The 27,159-nt window shown below is 36.2% G+C and overlaps 1 protein-coding gene across 2 annotated transcripts in view; it reads right to left on the reverse strand.

Moving 5' to 3' along the window:
- The window catches only part of USP32 (ubiquitin specific peptidase 32), a 242,486-nt gene that overhangs the window by 50,571 nt on the left and 164,756 nt on the right, over positions 1-27,159 (reverse strand). For both annotated transcript variants that reach the window (XM_047080906.1, XM_047080905.1), the window contains exons 11-13: positions 25,948-26,009; positions 14,694-14,796; positions 4,129-4,324 (exon numbers count right to left, since the gene is read on the reverse strand). In XM_047080906.1, coding sequence (XP_046936862.1) covers positions 4,129-4,324; positions 14,694-14,796; positions 25,948-26,009 — 361 coding nt within the window. The remainder of the gene's footprint in view (positions 1-4,128; positions 4,325-14,693; positions 14,797-25,947; positions 26,010-27,159) is intronic.

A 27,159-nucleotide genomic window follows, 5' to 3' on the forward strand; every position in this document is an offset into this window, starting at 1 on the left:
ACTTCAAATCTCTTATCTGTGGCACTGCTTAGCCTGTGGATAGCACAGGTCAGAGTGAGCACATATCAAAAAGGACCTTAAGAGGGTTAAGAAATAATCTTGGTGTTAAGGCTCATAGAGAGAGAGCACTTCTAGGACTGCTAAGTGATCACTATAATGTCAGATGGGGAACAAGGAGTAGATTCTACAAAGAACTTTGTAGAGAAGATGCTAGCTCTGTCCAATTTGAATGCTCCCTCCATGGAAAGGAAAAAAGATCTCAAAGATGAAATAACAAGAAAGTAAGTCTAAGAGTCCTGCTACTGTTATCAGCAGAGTAACAGGGATCAACTCAATTCAGTTGGGCCACAAAAACATCAAGCCATTTCCTCCAAATGTATAGAAACACTGAATTTTAGATAGGTACCAAGGAGTGAGGGGGATTATGGGAAGCATTATGACTTTTGTCAATAGTTTTACAAAATAATCCCCCAGTTCTGGCCTGAAATGTCTGTAGAATCTGGTATGAGGATGCATTAAATCCAATGAAAGCAGAGAGAGTCTTGGGGATGGAAATTTAGACTTTTCTCAAAAATGGTCTTCTTAAATCTAAACTTATTAACAAAATATTTTTTAAGTTATTTTGAGAGAGAGAGAGAAAGAAAGAGTGAGAGAAAGAGTGAGAGAGACAAAGAAAGAGTGAGCGGGGACAGGGCAGAGAGAGGGGGCAGAGTATCTGAAGAGTATCACAATGCGGGGCTTGACCTCACAAACTGTGAGATCGTGACCTGAGCGGAAGTCCTACGTTTAATCAACTGAGTCACCCAGGCACCTGACAAAATAATTTAATATGGAGAGAAGTGGCTTAATCAGTGAATATATTTTCAAATTGAGAGATTAATGAAGTAGAATATAGAAGAGCTTCTCTTTGTAAAGCTACTAATGAATTCAAGAAACATAATTGACCATTTCATTCAAAACTTATTTCTGTGAATGGGCCAGCATTACCTTGATTCCAAAACCAGACAAAGATCCCCCAAAAGGAGATTTCCCCATGGATACAAAAATTCTCAACAAGATACTAGCAAACCAAATCCAACAATACATTAAAAGAATTATTCACCATGATCAAGTGAGATTTATTCCTGGGCTGCAGGGCTGGTTCAATATTCACAAGTAATACAAAAAAGATAAGAACCACACAATCCTCTCAATAGATGCAAGAAAATTGTTTGACAAAATACAGCCTCTTTTCTTGATAAAAAAAACTCTCAAGAAAATAGGGATAAAAGGAACATACCTCAAGATCATAAAAGCCATATATGAAAGACCCACTGCTAATATCTTCTTCAATGGGGAAAAACTGAGACCTTTCCTCCTAAGGTCAGGAACATGACAGGGACGTCCACTCTCACCACAATTGTTCAACATAGTTCTTGAGTTACTAATGGCTGGTTATCAATAGCCCCTGGTTTCTAGCCTCAGCAATCAGACATCAAAAAGAATTGGCAAGGAAGAAGTCAAACTTTTACTCTTCGCAGACAACATGATACTCTATGTGGAAAACCCAGAAGACTCTACCAAAGAACTGCCAGAACTGATACATGTATTCAGCAAAGTCACAGAATATAAAATCAACATACAGAAATATGTGGCATTTTTTTTAACTTTATTCATTTTTGAGAGACAGAGAGAGACAGAGCATGAGCGGGGAAGGGGCAGAGAGAGAGGGAGACACAGAATCCGAAGCAGGCTCCAGGCTCCAAGCTGTCAGCACAGAGCCCAACGTGGTGCTCGAACTCACAAACTGTGAGATCATGACCTGAGCCAAAGTCGGATGCTCAACCGACTGAGCCACCCAGGTGCCCCCAGCCAGAAATATGTGGCACTTCTATACACCAATAATGAAGCAGCAGAAGGAGAAATCAAGGAATCAATCCCATTTACAATTGCCCCGAAAACCATGAAACACCTAGGAATAAACCTAACCAAAGAGGTAAAAAAGATCTATATGCTGAAAACTATAGAAAGCTTATGAAAAACTGAAGACACACAAAAAAATGGGAAAACATTCCATGCTCCTGGATTGGAAGAACAAATATTGTTAAAATTGTTACTATCCAAAGCAACCTAAATATTAAATGAATTCCCTATCAAAATAACACAGAATTCTTCACAGAGCTAGAACAAACAATTCTAAAATTTGTACAGAACCAGAAAAGACCTCAAACAGCCAAAACAATCCTGGAAAAGGAAAAACAATCACAATTCTGAACTTTAAGATGTATTACAAAGCTGTAATCATCAAGACAGTATGATACTGGCACAAAAACAGACACATAGATCAATGGAACAGAATAGAGAACCCAGAAATGGACCTACAAATATATGGTCAACTAATCTTTGACAAAGCAGGAAAGAATATCCAATGGGAAAAAGACAATCTCTTTAGCAAATGGTGCTGGGAAAACTGGACAGCGACATGATGAAGAATGAATGTGGATCACTTTCTTACACCATACACAAAAATAGACCCAAAATTGATGAAAAACCTATACATTAAGACAGGAGACCATCAAAATTTCAGGGGAGAAAACAGGCAACAACCTCTTTGACATCAGCTTGCAACAACTTCTTAATAGGTATGTTTCTGGAGGCAAAGGAAACAAAAGCAAAAACGAACTATTGGGACCTCATCAAGATAAAAAACTTCTGCACAGGAAAGGAAACAATCAGCAAAACTAAAAGGCAACCTTTGTAATGGGAGAAGATATTTGCAAATGACATATTGGATAAAGGGTTAGTATCCAAAATCTATAAAGAATTTATAAAACTCAACACCCAAAAAACAAATCCAGTGAAGAAATGAGCAAAAGACATGAACAGACACTTTTCCAAAGAAGACATCTACATGGCTAACAGGTACATGAAAAGACGCTCAACATCATTCATCATCAGGGAGATACAAATTAAAACACAGTGAGATACCTCACACCACCTCACACCTATCATATTGGCTAAAATTAAGAAATCAGGAAACAATGGATGTTGGTGAGAATGCAGAGGAAAGGGAACACTTTTGTACTGGTGGTGGGAATGCAAACTGGTGCAGCCACTCTGGAAAGCAGTATGGAGGCTCTTCAAAAAATTAAAATAGAACTACCCTACAACCTAGCCATTGCACTACTAGGGATATATCCAAAGGATACAAAAATGCTAATTCAAAGGGGCACATGTACCCCAATGTTTATAGCAACACTATCAACAATAGCCAAATTGTGGAAAGAGCCCAAATGTCCTTTGAATGACAAATGGATAAAGAAGATGTGTATATATACACAATGGAATACTGGCAATCAAAAAGAATGAAATCTTGCCATTTGTAAAAAATGCAACAACGGGGATGGAACTAGAGTGTAGTATGCGAAGTGAAATAAGTCAGTCAGAGAAAGATAAATATCACGATTTCACTCATGTGTGGAATTTAAGAAACAAAACAGATGAACATAAAGAAAGGGAAGGAAAAATAAGATAAAAAGAGAGAGGCAAACCGTAAGAGACCCTTAAATACAGAGAGCAAACTTATTGGATGGGTTGCTGGATGGGTGTTGGGTGGGGGGAATGGGCTTACTGGGTGATGCACATTAAGGGGGGCACTAGTTAGGGGTGCATGGGTGGCTCAGTTGGTTGAGTGTCCGACTCGTGGTTTCAGCTCAGGTCATAATCTTATGGTTTTGTGAGTTCGAGCCCCACATAGGGCTCTGTGCTGACAGAACAGAGCTTGCTTGGGATTTTCTCTCTCCCTCTTTCTCTGCCCTCCCCCCATTCACACTGTCTCTGTCTTTCTCAAAAATAAATAAACTTTAACAACAACAACAAAAAGGAAGCACTTGTTGGGATGAACACTGGGTGTTATATGTAAGTGATGAATCATTAAATTATACTTCTGAAATCATTATTACATTATATGTTAACTAATGTGGATTTAAATGAAATTTAAAAATTAAAAAATAAAACACCCCCTCCACCTCAAAACTTATCTCTGTGAATGGAAGCCTGATTATATCCTACCAAGCACACTCTCTGACAAAGTATACTTCTTTAAAAAGTAACCCTGAATAAACTTTATGGGAAACAAGTCATACTTACCACTGCCAGCGGTTTCTGAGGCTTCAGACGCAGTAGAAATGTTGTCTGAAAATCTCTCCTCTGTGGTGTTCATATAACTGAGGCTGCCACCTCCGATTCTATCTTCACTTTGCTCTATAGAGTGTACTGCTGTTCCAAATGAGTGTTTTCCTCCATTCAGAATAGATGATGGCTCAATTACAACAGGGCTGGCATCCTAAAAATCATGAAGTCAGAGATTAAGGCATAAAATGAATCCCCAAATTATCTATTGCTTCTAATTCTCCTATAGTTAGCTACCACCAATTAAGAACATTTTTTTAATAGAGAAGATACAATTTTTTAAAATATTTTTTAATGTTTTACTTTATTTTTGGGAGAGAGAGCATGGACAGGAGAGGGGCAGAGAGAGAGGGAGACACAGAATCCGAGGCAGGCTCCAGGCTCTGAGCTGTCAGCACAGAGCCCAACGCAAGGCTCGAACTCACAAGCAGCGAGATCATGACCTGAGCCAAAGCCGGACGCTCAACCAACTGAGCCACCCAGGCCCCCCCAAGAACATTTTACCGTATAACTAAATTTTAGTTTCTTCAAAGGGGAAGAGGTGTGTACAAATAGTATTGGTAAGGTGGACTGGGAACGTATTGCAAAGCACTCTGTAACACAAAGTGAGTGAATGAATGAGTGAGTGAGTGATGTATGTATACATGTATTTTTGAAGTAATCTTATGCCCAATGTGGGGCTTAAACGCATGCATAACCCTGAGATCAAGAGTCACATGCTCTACCAACTGAGCCAGCCAGTCAGGTGCCCCCGACATAAAATTATTTAGAGTTTATTCTGTTGAAAATCGAAAACCAGGGAAGATTTTTTTTATATTAAAAAATTAAATATTTGCTCTTTTTATTACTACAGATTATAGTGTTACTGTAGGAAATCTAGAAAAATATGAACAAAAATATTACAAGTATTCAGATTCCAGCATTTAGCATTAGTTGACACTTTGATGTGTTTATTTTTGTGTGACTGAAAACGTATGTATATGTAAAAAATAAATAGCATGGAGTACATAGTTAGAATTAAGGGGAGTGCTCTGACATACCAGCTATTCGGCCTTTCACAGTAAGTAAATTTCTAAGCTCCAGTTTCTTCAGGAGTAAAAATCAGGATAATATTCGTATTTGTCTTAGAGTTATTGCAAAGATTACATGAGCAACACATGTAAATTGCCTGGCATCTAGTAAATGTGAACTATCATTCTGGTTGTTATTAAATTTTATTTTTTTTATTTTTATTATTAAAATGTTTTTTATTTTATTTATTTTTGAGAGAGAGAGAGAGAGAGAAAGTGAGAGTACAAGCAGGGGAAGGGCAGAGAGAGAGGGGAACAAAGGATCTGAAGCAAGTTCCATGCTGACAGCAGGGAGCCCAAGGCAGGGCTGGAACTCATGAACTGCGAGATCATGACCTGATGACCTGAGCCAAAGTCAGAAGCTTAACTGACTGAGTCACCCAGGCACCCCAATATGTATTACATTTAAAAAACAGCATATGGTTTCTTTTTCTTTCACTTACCATTATATTCACAGGATTTTCCTGTGAGAGGGTTTCAAACAGGGGAACACTATAATCCATTTTTTGCTTTAAAACTACAGAAAGGACTAGAGACAGAAACTGAAAATTGAGACACAAGTTAGAAGACTCCTACAATAATTCAAGGCAAGAGATGATAAGCTACTATACCATAAAGCTAGATTCAGAAATAAGGAGATGGAGAGAACATGGACTTAGGATATATAGGAGGTGAAAAAAATTGACAACTACATGAAAAAGAGGCAAAGATAATTCCAAAGTAGAACCTGAGGTGCTGGTGAAGACAACTAGATGGGAGTTGACACTTTCATAAGGTAAAGTATGTGAGTTAATGGGATCATTTGGGGAAAGAGCTTATTTGGGGATATTCTTGTTTGAGTTACCTAGACACTTGAGTCTTGTGTCCAGGACAGAAAAAGAGGCTAAATATAAAATTCTGGAGCTCAAGAGACTTCCTAAAGCATAAGAAAATGTTGTATGTAGAACAATGAGAGAACAATATTTACCGAATAGGCAATGGAAGAATCTGAGAAGGACACTGAATCTGAATGATGAGAGAGAAATCAAGAGATTTTGCAGTACCAGAAGCAGAGACTGCTTGCATAGAATTATTTTCTACTAAGTTTAGTAATGGAAAAACAGAAACATAAGACTTGCAGAGAAGCAGGAGGAAAGGTGCTATGAGAATGTGCATTGTGAATGTTTTTAGAAGATTAGGATATTTGTAACTGAGAGGGGAAAGAGAAAGACTGAAGGAATTAACCAGTAAAACAAGATCCCGTAGGCATCTGAGGAGATACACAAGAGCATGGGTAGAAGAACTCAAGTGGCATTCAGTAAACACTGACATGCATTTTAGTAGATAAAATTGATCACTGAAGGCACTGCTTATAAAGTAAATAATTGCATCCCAAGAAAAAAAACACATCAAATTTAAAAGACAAACTCCAAGTAACAGCATAGCAATAGCACAGTGGGTGCTTTAGTTTCTTTTAATGCAATTATAGCATCTCTAATTTTAGCCCAAACAGGGAGACACTGTATCAACATTTTATTATATGCTTTCTCCTCTTTGATCTATAAACCAGGTGAATACCATCAATTTGTAGATCCTTCAGAAGCCAGTTCTGAAGAAATTTCAGTGCCTTTAATAGAGTGGCAAGAAGAATGAGAATAAAACCCAGGTTTCTACAGCCCAATTCACTTTATGGATTAAATTTTTAAAAACAGCAACTGTTTAAAACTTCAAACAATTCAGAAGTACACAAATTCATATTTTAAGTTTTATTTATTTTGAGAGAGAGAGGGAGAGAGAGAGAGAGAGAGCGAGCAAGCAGGGGAGGGGCAGAGAGGGAGAGAGGGAGGGAGGGAGGAAGAGAGAATCCCAAGCAGGCTCTTCACTGTCAGTGTGGAGCCCAATGCAGGGCTCAAACCCACGAACTATGAGATCATGATCTGAGCCAAAACAAAGAGTTGGAAGCTTAATCAACTGAACCACCCAGGTGCCCCAGAGATTCACATTCTTTACTACAGATCCTAATGTTAGCATCTTCTGTCAATTATTAACGTTCCTAAAGTATGGGAAAAATACCAGATTGATTTGGGTATTAAATAACCCTAGCTCACCGTGAAAATTTTATTCCCTCTTCAATTCTCTCTCACTTCCTCTGATTACTTCAAGGAAAGGGTCACAGTTTAAGTGTGCCTTGGCGGCTCAGTCGGTTAAGCGTCCAACTCTTGATTTTGTCTCAGGTCATGATCTCAGTTTGTGATATTGAGCCTGGTGTCAGGCTCTGCACTGTCAGTGGGATTCTCGGTCTCCCTCTGCACTCCTGCCCTGCTCGTGTTCTCTCTTTTAAAATAAATAAACATCTGGGGCGCCTGGGTGGCGCAGTCGGTTAAGCGTCTGACTTCAGCCAGGTCACGATCTCGCGGTCCGTGAGTTCGAGCCCCGCGTCAGGCTCTGGGCTGATGGCTCAGAGCCTGGAGCCTGTTTCCGATTCTGTGTCTCCCTCTCTCTCTGCCCCTCCCCCGTTCATGCTCTGTCTCTCTCTGTCCCAAAAATAAATTAAAACGTTGAAAAAAAAATTTTAATAAAAAAATAAACATCTAAAAAAAACAGATTAATGTGCTAATCTAATACTTGATCTGCTGATATAACATTTAATAACTTCTCTTTTTAACAGAGAACAGGCTTTAACACTAGTCTTTAAAGGGCAACACTATTTAGCTAGAATTTGATATTATATCTTATTTTCACTGAATTTATTTTTATTTGACCTATTTCTGGAGTGTGACACTGATTTTCTATTTAAGATAGTGATATAGGGGTGCCTGGGTGGCTCAGTCGGTTAAGCGTCCAACTTCAGCTTAAGTCATGATCTCGCGGTCTGTGAGTTCGAGCCCTGCATCAGGCCCTGTACTGACAGCTCAGAGCCTGAAGCCTGCTTCAGATTCTGTGTCTCCCTCTCTCCCTCTGTCCCTACCCTGCTCGTGCTCTGTCTCTCTCTGTCTCAAAGATAAACATTAAAAATATTAAAAAAAAAAAAAAGATAGTGATATAAAGTTTACTTTTAAAATATTTACATAAAAATGATAAAATATAATTAAAATGATAAAGTTACTTACATAAACGTATTAAGCAAATAATAGCATGGGCATTATATGGCAAAATATGATGACCACAGTACAGAAGTGACTATAAATTGGGAATCTACATTAAATAGGATTTTGGGTTATTGGCATATATATATATACATACATATATATATATATATATACACACACACATACATATATATATACACACACATACATATATATATACATATATATATATATTTTTAAGTAAGTTCTATGCCCAACGTGGGGCTTGAACTCATAACCCAGAGACTGAAGAATTGCACGCTCTATCGACTGAGCCAGTCAGGCACCCCATAGTATTTTAAATTACACTATCCATCAAAGTCAAAATTGTATGGACAACAGAACAAAAGAAACAAAATGACTCATGGCCAAAGAAGTAGACATGTAAATTAGGTTTGAGTAGTTTACATCATTTATCATATGTTTGGCTTTCAGTGTGTGGATTTTTACAGCAATTTCTTAGAGATAATACTTATTTTCTCAAAGTTTTTCTGATATTGAGTTCATATCAGCAAAAATGCATTAAATTTAGATTTCAAAAGAAATTTTCAGTGAACAAAAATGACTTATATTACTCCAATGGTTTCTGATTTATTAGGTTTGGAGCAGAACAGAGGCATTTCTTTTCTTTTTTTTAAAAGGTCTTTATGTGATCCTATTATGCAGTCAAAATTGATAGCCATTGTCCTAGTGAGGATTATTGTCTAAAACTTCTGTTTTCATAATGTACTGCAAATACTGAGAGTATAGTAGTAACTGATTGCTTATTGAATGTATTACTTGCTCTGGAACTTGCTTTTCACTTCCAATAGTTGATTTTTTTTTTTTTCTTATTTGCCAATACAGTCTTCTTCCTTCGGGGAGAGATATTCTGGAATTTCTCTCTTAGCGGTTCTCCAACTTAGTGGCACATTAGCATCACTTGGGAAGCTTTTAAAATCCCAAGGCCAAGGTGGCACCCAAATCAATTAAATCAGAATTTCTGAGGGTGAGGATCAGGGCACCAGGTGTTTTTCTTTTAACCCAGGTGATTCCAATGCACAGTCAAGTCAGAGAACCACTTTTCTGGAACAATGTGCACACCCCTGAAAAAGTGGCAAATTACATATAGGCTATTTGCTTTGTATTCAATGTCTTCCACATAAAAATAAATAAAATCTGAGAAGGAATAGAGGTCATGGGGGAAGGATGCTCTCAGGATAAGGCAATATGCCTACCACATGGCCTACTGTCAGTCCCACCCACCAGGTCTGAACACAGGTTCTCTTTTTGGCAGTCAATTTAGGTTCTGATTCCTTATTAACTAGACAATCCCATTTCTACAGGGTTTATAGTTGTGATTCCCACAGTCTTCTACCAATTCTCTGATCTCAGGAACAAGATTACATGGAATGGGGTAGAGAGGAAGATAAAGAATCCTAAAACTTAACAACCCACAGAGGTCAGTCTCCCTTGTTTAAAGATCAAGGGCCCAAAGCCAAACTCAATCTGGGGTGTGGGTGTAAGGAGTGAGTTGCTAACCAAGATACAAACTGCCTCTAAAAACAGCTGGGAAGGGGGCCTGGATGGCTTGGTCACTTAAGCATCTGACTTCAGCTCAGGTCATGATCTCATGGTTCGTGAGTTCGAGCCCCACACTGGGCTCTCTGCTCTTAGTGTAGAGCTCGCTTTGGACCTTCTGTCTCCCTCCCTCTCTCTGCCCTTACCTCACTCATGCTCGCTCACTCTCTCTCTGTCAAAAGTAAACATTAAAAAAATAATAAAGTTAAGCTCTTCTTAAAAAAATAAATAAAATTAAAACTCTAAACAGATTCAGATTTTAGTGAGCTTTTGGGTCATTTACTTCTTTCCTATAAAGAAGGAGTAAGACTGATAGCATAGCCATTTTGAAAGAATAACTTTTGAAAAATTAAAGTCTTCTCCTAGATCACTCCGTTATCGTCCAGAAAAATCACTTTATTTTTGCTGTAACTGTTCTTGACCTTAAATGGTGGGTGCATAACTATCACATGGTTGACAGGAAACTCTTTTTAAAATTTATATTCATTTCTCTATTCCATTTATTTTAAGTTTGTTTATGCACTATAATTACTTTAAGTTTTACAATAATTTAGCAATAGAATGATTTTAATAGCTTATCAGAGACTGAAATCTTTGCTGCCAGTGACTGCACACTGTACTATATGCTTTTAACATGGTGCAGTGAATGATAACCTTTTTAGACTTAGAGAGTAAGAGCTTTTCTTCACTTATTTCCCACTGTTCCAACTAGAGTGGTCTGTCTTCTCACTGTCTGACTTTCTTTGCTATTCTAGGAATCTACTGCTCTCGGTGTCCGGCACTGCCTTGAAACTGTCACCATTACTCAGGTTCTTTCTTCTTTCCCCTTCCTCCTCTATTTTTCAGGTCATTCCTTCCACTCTTGCTTTCGGTGAAATTATCAACATTTTCAGTCAACTAATCTTTCCTTCTGCATGTTAAGCAAACCAATAATGGTCATATACTGTAGTCACTGGCTCTTTCTGAGAGTGTTATTTCCAGTTGCTCTGGAAATTTTTTTCCCCTAAATATCAAAGGATCTTTTGTTTTGTTTTTAGTGACTTCTGGCTCTGGAACTATTAGCAACTGTCCTGTGTTTTTAAGAAGATAGGTCTCTACAGTAGATAAGGTTTCACCCATGGTGAAAATTTTCCTCATTCTCTTGAGTCGATGATTCCTAAAAGGGCTATGTGGCACTTTAACATACGATAATTCTATTTTGAGCATTTCATGATTCCTTCTGAGTTGTATCAAATTGATTAATGATGTTCCAAAATAAGGGTCAGGATTCATTTTCTTCTCTATCAGTGATGATGCTACTTCTTTTTATACATATGTATATTCTAAGTATTAATTAACTTAAACAACTACTAGTTATGCCAATTTTATATTACATCAGTCTGCAATGCTGGTTTTCAAAAAATGGAAGGCAGTATAGAGTAACGGAAAAAGCACTAAGGTAGGAATCAAGAGACCCAAGCTCCAGAAATCTAGATCAAGTAATAAAGTAATTGCCTAATACAACTCTGTGCAATTACAAAACCTAAAGAGACCTCAGAGGCTTTGTCTATAAATTCAAAAAAGAGAAGTGCTTCAAATGTTTCTTAGATTAGAAGCATTATGTAATAATAATAAATCATAATAAACAATAAGACTAGTACATGAGTACTAGTACTCATGAGGACTAGTACATGAGTAGTAATACTGCTCCCTCAGTTCTCAAACAGGAGGAAAGACAAACATATATACTACAATGATGACAAACAGAAAAGATTTCACCATTTCTCCTCATTTACATTTTTACAAAGGGAGATTTCACATGGCAGAAATACCTTTGGCTCATTAATGAACAGATTGCATGAGCAGATCAAATATTCAACCTCAAGTCAATCATAGCAAATTTGAGGTAAACCACTACAGAGTATGCCATTTTATGGAGACATTAACTAAAGCTAATTGATGGTCTTATTAGGTGGGCAGATTAAGCCCACAGTAAGATCAAATTATCCAAAACAATAAAAACACCAATTAATTTTTCTTAAACAAAGTATTTGCCAAAATTGCTATATACTGCAAAGGTAAATAGAAATCATTAATTACTATTGCTACTGCTGCTAAAACCACTGTTAATATTACTACCATTACTTCCCTAACTTTACATAGGGTTTCTACTTGCCAGGCATGGGGCCAAGTGCTTCACAAATGTTAATTTATTTAATTCTTTATAACAACCCTATTGAAATAATCTTGTTGTTCATATGAAGAAACTGAGGTAGGGAAAGGATAAGTAACTTGTTTAAAGTCATACAGCAAGTAGCAGGTCCAGGACTCTACCACAAGGGGTACAAGCTCACTGCTATTATCCTATACTGTTTTCTCAGACTATTAGGTAATACTTCAGTACTTACTATGTACCAGACACTGTCCTAAAATGCTTCATAGGGGCATCTGGGTGGCTCAGTCAGTTGAGCATCCGACTTCTGCTCAGGTCATGATCTCACAGTTTTGTGGGTTTGAGCCCCATATCAGGCTCTGTGCTGACTGCTCAGAGCCTGGAGCCTGCTTCGGATTCTGTGTCTCTATCTGTCCCTCCCTGCTCACGCTCTCTCTCTCAAAAATAAACAAACATTAAAAAAAATTTTTTTGTTTTAAATGCTTCACATGTATCAGCTCCTTTAATCTTCTTAACATGCTATGATGCAGGTTACTGTTCTTAATCTCATTTTACAGATGAGGCCCAGAATGTCATTTTTTAAAATAGTTATTTGCATATAAAACAAAGTTACCTTTTATTTACTAAAGATCACTTTTCTAATATATATCTTCAGAAAAGACTGCTCTTACTCAATTTACATTTTTCCCCCTATTTAAGTAAGTTGCCTTAAGTCTCTGCTACTTTTCCCTACACATAAATTGATACCTTTCTCACAACAGTTAACCAGTTTCATTTTATTTTTTTTTTTTTAATTTTTTTTTTTTCAACGTTTATTTATTTTTGGGACAGAGAGAGACAGAGCATGAACGGGGGAGGGGCAGAGAGAGAGGGAGACACAGAATCGGAAATAGGCTCCAGGCTCTGAGCCATCAGCCCAGAGCCTGACATGGGGCTCGAACTCACGGACTGTGAGATCGTGACCTGGCTGAAGTCGGACGCTTAACCGACTGCGCCACCCAGGCGCCCCAACCAGTTTCATTTTAAAGTAAACTTTAAGTCTGCATTTGACAGACATACTAGACAACAATACAGAATGCCACAGTAGAGAGAATATGATACTTAAGTGTAGATTTCCACCTCTATATCTCTCCCTTACTACCCTCCATTAATTCTTTTCATGCACAGAAGGGTTATGGGAAGCAAGAGCAAATCAGGTTTGTGTTCTCAACACTGCACTTCTGTCTACTTATGAGAGATGTGCTGCTAAGAACAAGACCTCTACCATGTTCCTACAGGAAATAAAAAAAACACTTCAAAACACAAAATGAGGATTTTCTTTGAGTCTGTAGCCAGTAAGACTTTAATAACCATTAATTCTAAGGCCAATTTAAGAATATAAAGAACAAAAAGCATTTCAAAAAAGACTTGATGCTTTACCTCAATGTTTTCATTTTCTACCTACAATCACCATCATTATCTACCTACAAAGTTTGAAGTCATTTGCCTACTTCTCCTTCAACATCAGTCTATTTTTTCCAATTAACATATTTTATATGTGAAAACACAATATTAAACTCTGCAAAACGGAAAAAGAACCAGTTAGAATAATGAAGTAAATAATGTGAACATCTACTAATATTCTGATAAATAAGCAATGACACAAAAGGACATACAGGAAAAAATATGAATCAAACTATCAGGTTAGTGATCATTTGGTTGGTGACCATTTGGTAACTAACGATGAATCTATATATCAACTGGCTCTCCAAAAATAGGAGAAATATGATTCCTAGCATTACTCTGAGTCTTTTCATACTGAAGAAAAATCCATTCTTTGTTTTACATAAGACTCTAGGGGTGCCTGGGTGGCTCTGTCAGTTAAGCATCTAACTCTTGACTTTGGCTCAGGTCATGATCTCATAGTTCATGAGATTGAGTCCACTGACAGTATGGAGCCTGCTTGGGATTCTCTCTCCCTCTCTCTCTGCCTCTCCCTCACTCGCGTGTGATCTCTCTCAAAATAAACAATCAAAATACACACATACATACATAAAGACTCTAGAATTTTCACTGAGAATTCCTCTTTTAACTCTTTATTTGGAACAATGGCAGATTATCATTTAGAAACTGAATCTAATGTTAGTCCTGAAATTAACTTTCTTGAACAGAAAAATCAACACTTCTTACCCAAGGGTCTTCAACATTTTAATGAAAAAGGTGAACAAATGAAGGATAAGGTAAGTGATGTGGTTGAGATACCACTGGCTTAAAAGTCAGAACTTAGGTTTGATCCCAGTAAGCAAGATATTTAGGTCACCTTTAATTTCAGCCTTAGGTACATCACAGGTAAAATGAATATAATACCACTTTTCTCCCAGGGATATTGTGAGCATTAAATGAGATATGTAAAATGCATATACATGCACCCATGCGTCCATTATCGCCTTCCTCACAGAGTTGTTTCAAGGCAGGAAATTTATGTGGCAGTACAAGCACAGAGCTTGGTCTATAGCAAATATATCACACAGGTACTCATTTCTTTCCCCATCAAATCCTCATCTATGTAGAAGGATTTTATTACTGGCCAGGAGCCACCAAGGTCTGATAGAGTTGAAAATCCTATGAAATATTACATAGGGGGGTCATACTCACATATTTGACATATTCTTTCCACTGCTGCCACCACTGCATGGAGATGATAAACCAATTGTGTCCTGGTTGCAGACCATACCTGCTCTCTCGTTCTAACCATCCTCTGTACATACAAAAGACATTCAGTATATCAAATAGTATGAAACAGATGACCACACATCCACAAATTATCATTAGAAATTTTTACAAAGGAAAAACATGACACATATACTTGGGGGACTGCCATAGTTTAAATTAGTGAAACACTGGTAAGCCAAATTTAGGAGTCCTAAATACCACTATCAGGCTTCACACTGATGTTTTAAAAACAGCTTTACTGAGGACTAACTTACATAACACAAAATTTACCTGAATTCAGCGTACAGCTCAATGATTTTGGTAAATTTATAAACATGTGCAACCATCACCAGAATCCAATTCTAGAATATTTCAATTACCCCCAAAAGCTATCCTGTACCCACATTTAGTCAAGTTACATCACCACCCTCAGCCCAGGAAACTACCAGTCTATTTTCTATCTCTTACAATTTGCCCTTTTCTGAACATTTCATATACATATACAACACATGGTCTTTTATATCTGGCCTCTTTTCCTTACCATAATGTTTTTGAGGTTCATCTATGTTGCAGCAGATATCATTAGTTTGTGCCTTTTAATTCCATTCCAAATATTACTTAAAATCATTCCAAAGGTCTGTATACACATTTTGTTTATCTACCTAACATCTGATAATCTGAAACTGGCAATCTATTTTCCAAAGTGGCTGCACCCTTTAACATTCCCATCAGTAAGGTACAATGGTTCTAGTTTTTCCACATTCTTGGTAACACTTGTTATTGCCTGTCTTTTCTATCAAATGTTCAAGTGGGTATGAAGTGGTAACACATGGTGATTTAAAAAAAACTTCTACAGAGGAGAAATTCATAACATAAGGTGTTGGCTGCCTATTTTGAATGTACTAATGCCAGTGGACTGTTATGCTTTAAATGCTCACTTTTATGTTCTGTGTATTTCTCCAAAACATTTTCATACATCCCAACTGAGTAGTGATACATTAGGCAGTTATTTCCTATTATTCCCTTCCCCCAGCCCTTGACAATCACCATTCTGTTCTCTTTATCTATTCATTTACCTATTCTGGATATTTCATATAAATAGAATCATACAATATGTGACCTCTTATATCTGGCTTTTTTCATTTGTGAGGTTCATCCATGTTGCTGCACGTAGGAATACATCGTTCCTTTTTATGGCTGAATAATATTCCACAGTATGCATATACCACATTGTGTTTACCTATTCATCCACTGATGGCTACTTGGGCTGTTTCCACTTACTACTTATTGTATATAGTGTTGCTATGAACATTTGTTTACAAGTATTTGAGTCCCTGTTTTCAATTGTTCGGGGTATATACCTAGAAGTGAAATTGCCAGGTTACATGGGATTCCATGTTGAGGAACTACCAACTTTTCCACACAGCAGCTATACCATTTTATATTTCCACCAGTGATATATCAGTGTCCCAATTTCTCCACATCCTTACAAAATTATTTTCCATTTTTTTAAATTATAAACATCCTAGTAAGTGCAAAGCAGAATCATTGTGGTTTTTGAGTTGCATTTCCTTAATGACTAATGATTTTGAGTATCTTTTTATGTGCTCGATGACCATTTGTAGGTCATCTCTGGAGAAATGTGTATTCAAGTCCTTTACCCAGTTTTTAATTGAGTTTTCTTTTTGTTAGTGAGCTGTAGGAGTTAGTTGACCCCTGGCAGATCTGTGATTTACAAATATTATCTCCATTTTGTTGGTTAGTTGACCCCTGGCAGATCTGTGATTTACAAATATTATCTCCATTTTGTAGGCTATTTTGTCACTTTCTTGACAATGTCCTTTGACAAACATAAGTTAAAAAAATTTTTTTAATACTTATTTATTTTTGAGAGAGAGAGAGAGAGAGAGAGAGAGAGAGAGAGAGAGAGAGAGAGAGAAAGCAGGGGAGGGAGAGAGAGAGAGAGAGAGAGAAAGGGAGATACAGAATCTGAAGCAGTCTCCAGGCTCTGAGCTGTCAGCACAGAGCCTGACATGGGTCATGAACTCACGAACCATGAGATCATGACCTGAGTTGAAGTCAGATGCTTAACTGAGACACCCAGATGCCCCGATAAACAGTTTAAAATTTTGATGGTCAGGGGCACTTGAGTGGCTCAGTTGGTTAAGCGTCCCACTCTTGATTTCAGCTCAGGTCATGATCCCACAGTTCCTGAGTTTGAGCCCCTCAATGGGCTCTGCACTGACAGTGTAGAGCCTGTTTGCGATTCTCTCTCTGTCCTCTCTCTCTGCCCCTCCCCCCTACTCACGTGTGCACAATCCTTCTCTCTCAAAATAAACTTAAATTAAAAAAATAAAAATAAATAAATTTTGATGGTCAAATTTATCTATTTTTTCTTTGGTTGCTCATGGTTTTTATTGTCACACGTAAGAATTCAACTTAAAATCCAAATCACTTTTGAAAAAAATATCTTTCCTAGATACAGAATAAAAGTACCATTCTGCTCACTCCTGGATTCCAAGATTTCTGATGAGAAACCTGCTGTTAATCTTATTGAAGATCTACTGCATGTGGTAGATAGCTTTTCTCTTGCTACTTTAAAATTTTTCTCTGTCTCTGGCTTCTGATCATCTGATTAAAATGAGTCTTGGTGTAAATCACTTACAGTGTTATCCTTCTTGGAGCTCGATGAGCTTTTCTAGTGTGTAGGTTCATATCATTTATCAAGTGTGGGGAGTTTGGACCCATTAGTTCTTCAAGTATTCTGCCACTTTTTCTCTTCTCCTTCTGGGATTCCTATGTGTATGATGGTACGGTTGCTGCTATTTCAACAGGTCCACTAAACTCTGTTCATTTCCCTTAGTTCTTTTGTCTTTCTACTACTCAGTCTCAATAGCTTCAATTGACCTATCTTTAGATTTTAACTTCTCTCAAACCAGGCTTTATGGTTCCTGATATATAAAAAGAGTGTAAAAAAACATTTCTAGCTTGTAGGCTGTAGAAAATCAGGTAGTGGACCAAAGTCAGCCAATGGGCCACAGTGTAATAATCCATGGTTTAACATATAGTCTGTCCTAGACAATATCACATGTACTTGAATATGTACCCTGCTGTTGTTGGGTGGAGTGTTCTGCTGCTGGGTGCATATACATTTACAACTTTTATATTTTCCTGAAGAACTGCAACTTACCATTATAAAATGTCTGTGTAGTAACAATCCTTTGTCTAAAAGCCATTTTTTCCTAAATATGCATGGTTATATTTATTTCAGCATTTTACTTTGAATCTATTTGTGTCTTTGAATCTCAAGTATTTGGATTAAAAAAAATCAGTCTAGCTTTTGATAATTGTTTAATCCATTTATACTTAAAGTAATTACTGATATGGATTTGTGCCTACCATTTTGTTACTTGTTTTCTATTTATCTCAAGTATTTTTGATTTTCTATTCCTCCTTTACTTCCTTCTTTTGTATTAGATTGTTCTGTATTAGATAGCATATCATTTTAATTATCTTTTTAAAGAAACTATATTTGGGATTATATTCTTATGGCTGCTTTAGAGTTACAAAATAAAGCTTAACACATGCTACTTCAGATTAATACTAATTTATTTCAGTAAAATATAGATGCTGTTCAAATATAGCTCTAGTTCCCATTCTCTTGGTTGTATTATTGTCATGCATATGACGTCTTTTTATCATGTAAGAACAACATAGCTTTCAAATTATTCTTATGATTTTGTATTTTAAGTCAGTAAAAAGGTGAAACAGAAATGTATTGGTATACCATTATGTTTACTGGTGCTCTATATTTCTTTATGTAATTCAAATTATTGTCTGGGGTCACTTTGTTTTAGCATGAAGAAGTTCCTTCAATATTTTAAGTATTTTATTCCTTCAGTATTTAAGACATGTTAACTAGCAATAGTGTTTGTATGGACTGTTTTCAAATTACCTTAATTTCTGAAGGATAATTCTGCTGGATAAAGAATTCTGGGTTAACAGTTTTCCCCCTTCAACACTCTGAATGTCATCACACTGCCTACCGACCCCTATCATTTCTAAAAGAAAAAAAAAAAAAGGTCAGCCATTAATCTTATTGCCTTCTACAGAAGGAGTCATTTTTCTCTTCCTGCTTTTAAGATCTTCTCATTGTAACTTTGAACAGTTTGACTGTGATATGTTTAGATGTGGATCTGTTTTTAACCTGCTTGCAGTTTGTTGGGCTTCCTGGATTAGTGACTTTCAATACTTTTAGAAGATCCAGCCATTATTTTGTCAAATATTTTTTTCTGCTCCTTTCCTCCTTTTGGGACTTCCATTATGTGTGTATTGGTATACCTGTCTCTGGTGTTTCACACACCTCAGGTTCTGTTCATTTTTATTTATTCTCTCTGCTCTTCATACTGGAAAATCTCTATTGATCTATATTCTATTTTGCTGATTATTTCTCTGCAACTCTAATCGGTTGCTGAGTCCCTGTAGCGAATTTTCATTTCATTTATTGTAATTTTCAACTCCAGGATTTCCATTGAGTTCACTTTTAAAATTTTTATCTCCTTATTGATATTTTATATTTGACTAGTTATTGTCATTACATTTTCCTTTAAATCTTTAAACAAAGCTTCCTTTAGCACTGAAAACATTTATAACAACTGCTGTGAAATCTTTGTGTCCTAAGTCAAACATCTGAGGCTACTTCAGTGACAGTTTCTATTATCTAGTGTTGTCACCACCACCACCATGGTATATGGGTCACGTTTTCTATTTTTTGTATGTTTCATGATCTTCTGTTATTGAGAACTGGACATATTTGATAATATGTTTCACCAACTCTGGATTCTGATACCACCTGTGTGTTTTGCCTTGTGACTTCCTGGACTAATTCTAGAGTCTGTTTCCCCTGCAGTGTGAGGCAGCTCAGTTTTATTATTTTTTACGTTTAAGTTTGGCTTCCTTGGGAACAGCATAATTTACTGATCAGACAATAACTGGTGAGGGGCTATTGTGAAACATCTTGAGCCAGTAATACTTACACTTTTTCTTGATGGAAGAGTTTGCAGTTTGAAAAATGATGCGAAGTTCAGGCAGATAACGAACTTCCTTGGTTTTTACTTTTTGCATGTGCAAGGTCTCACATTCAATCAGGAATGAATAGATAGCTACGGTCCTCCTTGGTTTCTGCTGAGCTTGGGCCTAGCCTTGTATATGAGCAGGCTTCCAGATCATTTGTGATATGGTGAAATATATCAATACTCATTACGGTCATCTTGTTCCCTGGATCTCTTGGTTAAAATTTTGACTGGCCTGTCAGTCTGGTGTTTTCCTTAATCAGTATCTCAACCCCAAGCTAATGATGTTCCCTGATTGTTTGCCAACATGATTGTCATATAAATATATATGACTATATATATATATATATATATATATATAAATTATTTATATATATACACACACACAAATATAAATATTGTGTATATGCACAATTTTCTTGGGCAGGCATTCATGCCTGTCCTATTCCAAATTAAGTCAGCCTTGTCATCTCTGCCTTGGTAAAACTATCATGTTGGGTAGGAAGGAATGGGAAGAGCCCCAAGTAAAATTACCACAGATTCCCATTATCCTTACCAAGGTTTAGTGGTTTTTCTTGAATAAATGCTTCCCAATTGTCGAATAGCTTTGGTCCATTTCCAAAGTCCTAAAATAGCTGGCTGACAATTTTGTACAATGTTCTATTTTGTCCAGTTGCTTTTCAGGGAGGATTTGCTGACATCTTCACTCAGGCATTGCAGAAATACTAATTTTGATATAAATTACTGATTCTTTAAGTTAGAGAGAAATATTTCTTTCATCTCATTGCATATATACCAACCCGATTCATACTTTAAAAATCATCCGACAAATTCAAATGAATTTCTAGGAGTAAAAATGCAGGCAAAATAACACAAAACTCAAAAGTCAAAAATGAAATGAACCACTTTGGAATCTAGAATTTAAAATTCAGATTTAGTAAAAATAAGGAATACAGAGGCAGATTATTTGTGTTTTCAATGAAAAAAGTCATTGACTTGATCCTGCCACTTCCATGCAATTTTTGGTAATAAGTTCCTCAACTTTTGTGTTCTGTTTCCTCTTCTATAAAATGGGATGGTGATACTAATTTAAAGCAGTTATTCTTTTTTTAAATATAATTTATTGTCAAAATGGTTTCTGTACAACACCCAGTGCTCATCCCAACAAGTTAATGCAGTTATTCTAAGGAATAGGTGAAATAATGCAAATGGAACTACTGTGTAAAGAACAAAGTTCTATAAAAACATGAGATTTTACCAGTATTATATTTTAAAATAGGGATGCTATAAGCATTTGCAAAATAATTAAGCCAAGAAATGTATATACAGGTTATACAGCATTTTTTTAAGTTTTTATTTTAATTCCAGTTAGCTAACATACAATGTTATTTTAGTTTCAGGTGTACAATATACTGATTCAACAATTCCATACATCACCTGGTGCTTATCTAGACAGCATTCTTAATATGTATACTAAGTCATACTGACTTCAGAAGATACTAGCATGTGATGAAATTAGATTACAATACTGTAAGAAAAAGCTACTGCAGCTACATAAAAGCCTTTCAGTATTTCTTTACCATATCTCATTTGTACACTTAAATGTACTTTAAAATTTTATTTTATGACAGTTAAAAATCAGAAAAAATCAAGACAACACTGTCAACATCTGAATACAAGATGAGTAAATAAGAATGAGTTTTCTGAGCATGAAAATTAAGATGACTACATGAGACTAGAGTTTTTATGAAAACATTTTCAAAATGGATACAGCTAAAAATTCTTTAAAAAAATAACCATTTTTTGGGGGCGCCTGGGTGGCTCAGTCGGTTAAGCGTCCAACTTCAGCTCAGGTCACGATCTCGCGGTCCTTGAGTTTGAGCCCCGCATCGGGCTCTGGGCTGATGGCTCAGAGCCTGGAGCCTGTTTCAGATTCTGTGTCTCCCTCTCTCTGCCCCTCCCCCGTTCATGCTCTGTCTCTCTCTGTCTCAAAAATAAATAAACGTTAAAAAAAATTAAAAAAAAATAACCATTTTTTAAAAGAATCCAGTTTTTGTTAAGTTCATTTATTTTAAGAGAACGAGCAGGGGATGGGCAGAGAGAGGTGGGGAGAGAGAAAATCTGAAGCAGGCTCCATGCTCTCAGCACAGAGCCCGATGCAGGACTCAAACCCATGAACTCTGAGGTCATCACCTGAGCTGAAATCAAGAGTCAGACACTTAAGTGACTGAGCCACCCAAGTGCCCCTAAAAGAATCTATTTTACAAAGATGGAAAGTATATTTGCTACTTAAATTAATCTGAATCTCAATTGGCATTTCTCTTTAAATGTTAACTACATAATCCTTCCGGTCCTCAGGTATTCCAAACAACTCTATTCAGTATACTCTCTTATCAAGCAGTCATACACCAGAAGAAACTACTGAAAAATTTGCATACACACTAGTTTCAAGAGTAAGTGACAAACTATATATTGAATTTATTCTAAAAGCCAAGTTTAATAGTGATTCAGTCTTGTTTCTGAAACTTCCTACACAAAAGTAGTAACACTAAAGCAATGAAAGATACTTGATATATTAAAAATTGAATTATAGCCATAAAAATGTTCAGGCCTATTAACCTAGATATTTCACCTCAAGTAATATTGCCTAAATAAATACCTAACCAAAGGCATACAGAATTTATTACTAAATTACTAAATTATATTAAAGAAAAATAGAGATTAAAAAATAGGGGATGAATGGGGCCTACTAGCCAGTCATTTAAATTATAAAAGGCTTTTATTGATATGTAAAAGTGTCATTTGATGTAATCTGCAGTGAAAATGGAGGCCAAAAATAAAAGAGTGTTTTGAAATATCCTTCCTTCTTTCCTTTTATTTAAAAAAAATTTTTTTAATGTTTATTTTTGAAGAAGAGAGAGAGTGTGAGCAGAGAGAGAGGGAGACACAGAATCCAAAGCAGGCTCCAGGCTCTGAGCCATCAGCACAGAGCCCAATGCAGGGCTCGAACCCACGAACTGAGAGATCATGACCTGGGCCAAAGTTGGATGCTTAACCGACTGAGCCACCCAGGTGTCCCCCTTTCTTTCTTTTAAATGTTTATTTACTTTTGAGAGACAGAGAGACAGAGTGTGAGTGGGCTAGAGGCAGAGAGAGGAAGACAGAATCCAAAGGAGGCTCCAGGCTCTGAGCTATCAGCACAGAGCCTGACATGGGGCTTGAACTCACAGATGACCTGAGATCATGACCTGAACTGAAGTCAGACACTTAACTGACCGAGCCACGCAGGCATCATGAAATATTCTCATTTTTAAAAAAACATTTACAAATCCCATCAGAGGCATACATATGTGGGTATATGAACATAAAAGTGTCAATACTGCAACCATTAACAAAATGAAAAGGCAATCTATGCAGTGGAAGGAAATATTTGCAAACCACAGATCCAATAAGGGCTTATATCCAAAAAAAAAAATATATATATATATATACACACATATATATATATATGAAATTCATTACCACTTAATAGTAAAAAGATAATAATAATCCAATTTAAAATGGGAAAGAACCTGAATAGATGTTTTTCTAAAAAAGACATACAAATGGCCAAAAGCTACATGAAAAGGTACTCAACACCACTAATTATCAGGGAAATACAACTCAAAACCACAATGAGGTACTACTGCATGCCTGTTAGGATGGCTATTATCAAAAAGACCAGAGAGAATATCCATTCACAGATGCGGAGAAAAAAAGAATCCTTATACACTGTTGATGGGAATATAAACTGGAATAGTCACTATAAAAACTAGGTTTCACATGAAATCAAAAAAAGAACTACCATATGATCCAGCAATCCTACTTCCGGGTATAAAACCAAAGGAAACAAAATCATGATCTTGAAGATGATAGCTTTACTTCCATATTCATTGCAGCATTATTCACAAAAGCCAAGGTGTGCTAACAACCTATGTGTACAATAATGAATGAATGGATAAACAAAATGTGGTATGTGTGTGTGTGTGTGTATATATATATATATATATGTATATGTATGATAGAAAAAAAATGTGGTGTATATATATACACATACATATATATATGTGTATGATGGAATATTATCCAGTCTTAAGAGGAAATCCTGTCATTTACAACAAAATGCATGAGTCTGGAAGGCATTACACTAAGTGAAATAAGGCAGGCAAAGACAGACAAATATTGCATGGTATATCACTTATATGCAGAATCTTAAAAAAAAAAGAGTTGAATTCAGAAACAGAGAGTAGAAGAGCAGTTGCTGGAGGTTGGGAGAATACAGACAGGCTGATAAAAGGGTACAAACTTTTATAAGATAAATAAAGTTTGAAGATGTGATGTATAACATGGTGACTACAGTTGATAACACTGTAGTGTATAACTGAAATCTGCTAAGAGAGTAGACCTTAAATATTCTTACAATTTAAAAAAAAAAAAAAAAAGGATCCAAAATCTATAAAGAACTTATCAAACTCAACACCCAAAAACAAATAATCCAGTGAAGAAATGGGCAAAAGACATACATAGGCACTTCTCTAAAGAAGACATCCACATGGCATACCAACAAATGAAAAAATGCTCAATATCACTCATCATCAGGGAAATACAAATCAAAACCACAATGAGATACCACCTCACACCTGTCAGAATGGCTAACATTAACAACTCAGGCAACAACAGATGTTAGCAAGGATGCGGAGAAAGAGGATCTCTTTTGCACTGCTGGTGGGAATGCAAACTGGTGTAGCCACTCTGGAAAACAGTATGGAGATCCCTCCAAAAATTAAAAATAGCACTACCCTACGACCCAGAAATTGCACTACTAGGTATTTATCCAAGGGATACAGATATGCTGTTTCGAAGAGGCACATACACCCCAATGTTTATAGCAGCACTATCAACAATAGCCAAAGTATGGAAAGAGCCCAAATGTCCATCGATGGATGAATGGATAAAGGTGTGGTATATATATACAATGGAGTATTACTTGGTAATCAAAAAGAATGAAATCTTGCCATTTGCAATTATGTGGATGGAATTGGCAAAATTAGAGAAAGGCAAAGATCATATGACTTCACTCATATGAGGACTTTAAGAGACAAAACAGGTGAACATAAGGGAAGGGAAGTAAAAATAATATAAAAACAGGGAGGGGGACAAACATAAGAGACTCTTAAAAATGGAGAACAAACAGAAGGTTACTGGAGGGATTGTGGGGGGAGTGTTAAATGGTTAAGGGGCATTAAGGAATCTACTCCTGAAATAACTGTTGTACTATATGCTAACTTGGATGTAAATTAAAACAATAAATTTAAAAAAAGGAAATATGTGAGGGAATAGTGATGGATATGTTAACTTGATGGTTGGAATCCTTTCACAATCTGTACCCATATCAAATCAAATTGTACACTTTAAATATTTTACAATTTTAGATATTACACCTCAATACAATTGAAAAAATGTCAACAGCAATTACCTATAAATACAGAGATGATGGGCTTTTTTTTGTTCCTTTTTATTTAGCTTTACTTTATAAAAACCTTTTTACAATAAACACGAACTATTTTGTAGTAAGGAAAAATTGCAACCTTTCATCTTATAAAATATCTTTTTTTTTAAAGTTTTTTTTTTATTTTGGGAGAGACAGCATGCACATGTGAGCAGAGGAGGGGCAGAGAAAGAGAGAGGGAGAGAATCCCAGGCAGGCTCAGGACTATCAGCACAGAGCCCGACATGGGGCTCAATCTCATGAACCGTGAGATCATGACCTGAGCTGAAACCAAAAGGACGCTTAACGTCTGAGCCACCCAGGTGTCCCTAAGATGTCTTTCTTATTTCAAAAAATTAAATTCAGTACTTGGTGCAATTTTAAAGCTAAAGAGAATATGATTTCTAAATTAATCCAATCCCTTGGTTAGGAAATTATTTTAACAAAAATATTTCAATATGAAACTAATTTGGAGAAACAAGGTGTCACTATAATGATTATATTAAAATGGGACATGTTACTTAATAACAATATATTTCAAGTGTTGGAAATTTCAACTATATAATGAAAAGTACACTGATTGAAACTATAAACTTACCTAATAATTTGTCCTTCTTCTTCAGGAGTAGCTGGTCTTAACCCCAGAACTATGTGACATACCTAGAGAAAAAAGTGGTAAATCAAACTTCACTGGTGCCAATGACTGGACTGTATAAAATTTCACATGCTCTGCATGAGTTCCATTTTGTGGATGGGAATCTGAATTAGCAATAGCTTTCAACTGATGAATTATCAATGTTTGAACTTTAAACTTGAGCTGTTTGTTCGTTTTCTAAACAAACTATTTCAATAGAGGCCAACTTCTAAATCTCTGTGTGAGACAGGAAAGAAAGGAAGGGAGGGAGGAAAACGGAGATAGAGACAGAGACAGAGACAGAAGAAAAGAACTATTTACCAGAACATTTCATTAATACTATGTATTTTAAGATATCTCACACAGGGAATATTATTTTCTTTCCTGAAATCTGAAGAGCAAATCATGGCACTCAAGGAGAAAGGCGAGGGGAGATGCAGAGGATATAGGAGACAAAAAATATGGGTAGCATTTCAGTTTAATCAGTTCAAAGAGAAAAATTATTGCCACTAATGCTAAATAAGCTTTTTAAAAATATGCTTTTTAGGGCTCATTTCCTCTATGTGGCTTCTCTAAATATCATCAACAGATGTAATTTTTCAATATTTTCTCATGAAAAATTTCAAAAACACAGAAAAGTTTAAAGAATTTAACACTGAACATGCCATACCCATTATCTAGATTCTAACATTAACGTTTTATTATACTTGCATCTATCTATTAATTCATCCATCCTTAATTTTTGGATGCATTTCAAAGTAAATTACAGCCAGTAGTACAGCTCTTTATAAATACATCAGCATGGCTAACATTAACCAGAGAGTTCAAGATCTGTTTACAGTTTTACCTTTTGAGGTGACATTTACGTTACAACAAAATCCACAAATTGGGTTTTTGAGATTTATCTATTTAGGAGTAAGTAGTTCATTGTCATTACTAAGTAGTATTCCATTGTTTGAACACACCACTGTTTTATCCATTCTCATATTGACAGATATTTGAGCTTCTGAAACCTATTTTTCTAAGCAAACTTATAGAAAATGGAAATACACATGCTTACAAGTGAACAAATCTTAAGTGTACAGTTCAACGACTTTTCACAAAGTAATATCTATGAAACCCAGTAAAAAAACAACTGCTATCTCACCCAAAGCCCACTTTGGGTTCCTTCCCAGA

The sequence above is a fragment of the Lynx rufus genome, unplaced genomic scaffold (assembly GCF_022079265.1).
Source record: "Lynx rufus isolate CCGP_SWC_20201006 ecotype Redwood Valley unplaced genomic scaffold, mLynRuf1.p SCAF_18, whole genome shotgun sequence".
NCBI lineage: Eukaryota > Metazoa > Chordata > Mammalia > Carnivora > Felidae > Lynx > Lynx rufus.